This window comes from Marmota marmota, unplaced genomic scaffold (genome assembly GCF_001458135.2).
Source record: "Marmota marmota marmota unplaced genomic scaffold, marMar, whole genome shotgun sequence".
Lineage (NCBI taxonomy): Eukaryota > Metazoa > Chordata > Mammalia > Rodentia > Sciuridae > Marmota > Marmota marmota.
The window spans coordinates 51,500,499-51,503,412 of NW_025999968.1; the positions used below are offsets into that span (position 1 = coordinate 51,500,499).

Genomic DNA, 2,914 nt, shown 5'->3' on the forward strand with positions numbered 1-2,914 from the left:
GTGCTTGGTATTATAAGTATGTAGTGAGGTAAATATATTTTGAAAGATTGAGTTCACTCTTGAAGATAGTCAGCTTCTCAGGCCAGCTTATACCTGTCTATGTGTTTTCATACCCTCAAATTTCTTAACATAGTGACCAGAGCCCAATAATTCTTGATGCATGAATAAGCAAAATTTATAATATTTTGTCCCCATGTGGCAGAGATTTAACAAGTCAAGTCAAAGGACAATTAATTGAGCATCTTCTCAGATGCAACAGAACAATAAATATTTGACACATGAATGAATGGGCTTTAATTCAAAACATATCTTGCTTCAGGAAAGGAGAGGTTACTCTGTAAGCAAGACAAGAAACATTTTCTAAGTGCAGACCATATATCATTTCAAGTGCTCTGATGGTAAATACCATTCCAAAAAAATAAAAGCTTCATTTTTATTATTAGATATACATATAATCCAAGATAAAGAAGGTGGGGGGAAGGGCTGGGGATCCATCTCAGTTTGAAGAGTGCTTGCCTTGAATGCACAAGGCCCTGGGTTTAATCCCAGCACCACACAAAAAAAAAAAAAGAAGAAGAAGAAGAAGGAGGAGGAGGAGGAGGAGGAGGAGGAGGAGGAAGGGGAAATAAAGCCCAACTATTAAAAGAGGTAAAAATACTATCTGATTTTAGCAGTTAACTTCCCTTTAGTGACCAGATCTCAGGAGATCCTATAGATAGAATCTGATACCTAGATCCATTTAGTTATAATTTTTCCAACAATCTGTGAGTTTGACTCTCACTAGAGCTGATATTGGAAACAGTAGGAAAGGAAAAATAAACCAAAATAGAATTGTGTCACTTACCAAAAAAAAGAAAGAAAGTTAATTTTTAGCTTTCAGCAACTAAAAAATGTTCCAGTTTGAAATCAGCATAGAGAGATGCCAAAATTATAGTATATACAGTATATTTGGATGAAATTTGGGACATTCATGAGGAATGTTTAAATTAAAATCTCAATATTTAAAAATTTGTTAACAATCATTCTATCCTGGTTGTACAGCCTGAAATCAGAATAGAATTTGGTTAAAGCCAAAGTTGAAACTAATTGGTGAATTCAAGAACATAAAAACACAGGAGAATAAATGACCAGAACAAAAATGTGTGTACTGAATGAAGTAGATTTATTAGGAGACTAACAGTAAAATTCCTTCCTACCCACACCCAATTTCAAATACATTAAATTTCAAATACATTAATTAATTAAAAAATGTTGATGTCCAAATTACTAATATATGAGCAGAGCAACTCTGGGAGGCAAACTACTGGCTTAACTGCCAAATTTCAGGTATGTCTTGTTTTCCCAGGCTGTAGATGAGTACCAGTTTGAAATTGACTTGCGAAGGAAGTGACTTGCGAAGCATCATGGAAGAGCAGGACAGCAGTAAGAAGTCAGCATCTCCCCAGAGCAGCTGGAGGCAGGAAGACCGTCGTTGCTCTTCAGCTTGTTCTTTGCAGAGAATCGAGGGGGAATCCTGTAGTCGCCAGAGCCACTGGTCCATCAGTAGGTGCTGTAGCCGAAACCCGAGCCAGAGCCCCAAGGCCTGTAATAGCTGCTACCATAGCAACAGCCCAGGTTCTGGTAGTTGCCTCCTCCAAAGCAGTGGTTGCGGGAGCTGTAGCAGTGGTTGATGGGGGTACCCAGAGGCACGATGCAGTTGAGGGGCGTGGCTCTGAAGGTCCCGTGGAAGTTGGTTCCAAAGCAAGGGTAGCCTGGGAAGTAGTTTCCGCAGCAGAAATAGCGAGTCATGATGGGCCTTGAGGAGGATCTGGAGAGGTGTTGGAGAGGTGTAGGAAGCACAGGCTACCCAAGTGTGAATGAAGATGTCCTCCTGCTTGCACCTTTTTATACCTCAAATTGGTGGGCATGACGTGCCTGTCTACATATCTTCCCACCTATTTGCATAAGTAACCCCATTATTTTCTAATAAAATGCATATAACAAACCCACAGACTCCTTGTGCATATTTTGTTGGCTTTTCTGTTTGCAAAGAATGTGTCCTGTCTTCAAAGCCAGTGACCATCCCTGACATGCCTTTGAATTCTTTTCATCGGTGTCCCATAGTTCAACTACTTTTCTGATTATATCATGTGAGACTCTTTAAATACCCTGATTAAATCTTCCCAATTGACAGCTAAGCTGAAAAACCTTTAGAAGAAATGTAAACCCTTAAAATCAAGACAAAACCTTATATGGAGGTCTTTGACACTTGATAACATGATTTTGAAACTTTCGAGTCATATTCTATAAACCTCTTGAAATTCGCTGTACTTATCATTTCAAGACATTTTTACACCAAGTAACTTATGGGTACAGATTTTCCTTTGTAGATGAAGAAAATCATTTGTAACTAGGTAGATATTGTAGTTGCAGAACATCATAAATATGCTAAATAACACTGAGTTGTCCACTTTTAAATGGTTTGTTATCTAAATTTTACCTCCATTTTTTTTTTAATTTTCAAAAGCATTGCTACAAATATCTACCCAAACAAGTCTTTATACAGAGGCTGGCAGGGCACCAAGAAGATGACTATGGAATCTACTATTAATTTTCATCTACTTCATTTATGAGCATCTTCCTTGTTAACATTTATTTTATTATTTATGGAGAACATACACTCTTTGGTTGCAAATCATCTTAAACATTGCCAACTATCTTGTTGTGGAGTTACCACATTTTTGCTAAGTGGAATGATGCCCAGTTTCAAAGGTATGTTATTCTATGCTTGGTTCTTATGGACTCCTCATAAAACAAACCTCAATGCCATATCCATTAGGAAATCCAAGTTATATTTGAGAAGACAGCATTTTTTTTCTGCTCCCGTTTTGCTCCATGTGACCATGCCTCATGATGAAGGTAAAGCAGGAAGAAT

The 2,914-nt window shown here is 37.8% G+C and overlaps 1 protein-coding gene across 1 annotated transcript; it reads right to left on the reverse strand.

The window, feature by feature from the left end:
• Nucleotides 1-1,253: 1,253 nt before the first annotated feature.
• On the reverse strand, nucleotides 1,254-1,870 carry LOC107136259 (keratin-associated protein 7-1). The gene has a single exon (XM_015478442.2). It carries the CDS (start codon nucleotides 1,786-1,788, stop codon nucleotides 1,540-1,542), a length of 249 nt encoding a protein of 82 aa, XP_015333928.1. The 5' UTR covers nucleotides 1,789-1,870; the 3' UTR covers nucleotides 1,254-1,539.
• Nucleotides 1,871-2,914: the final 1,044 nt, after the last annotated feature.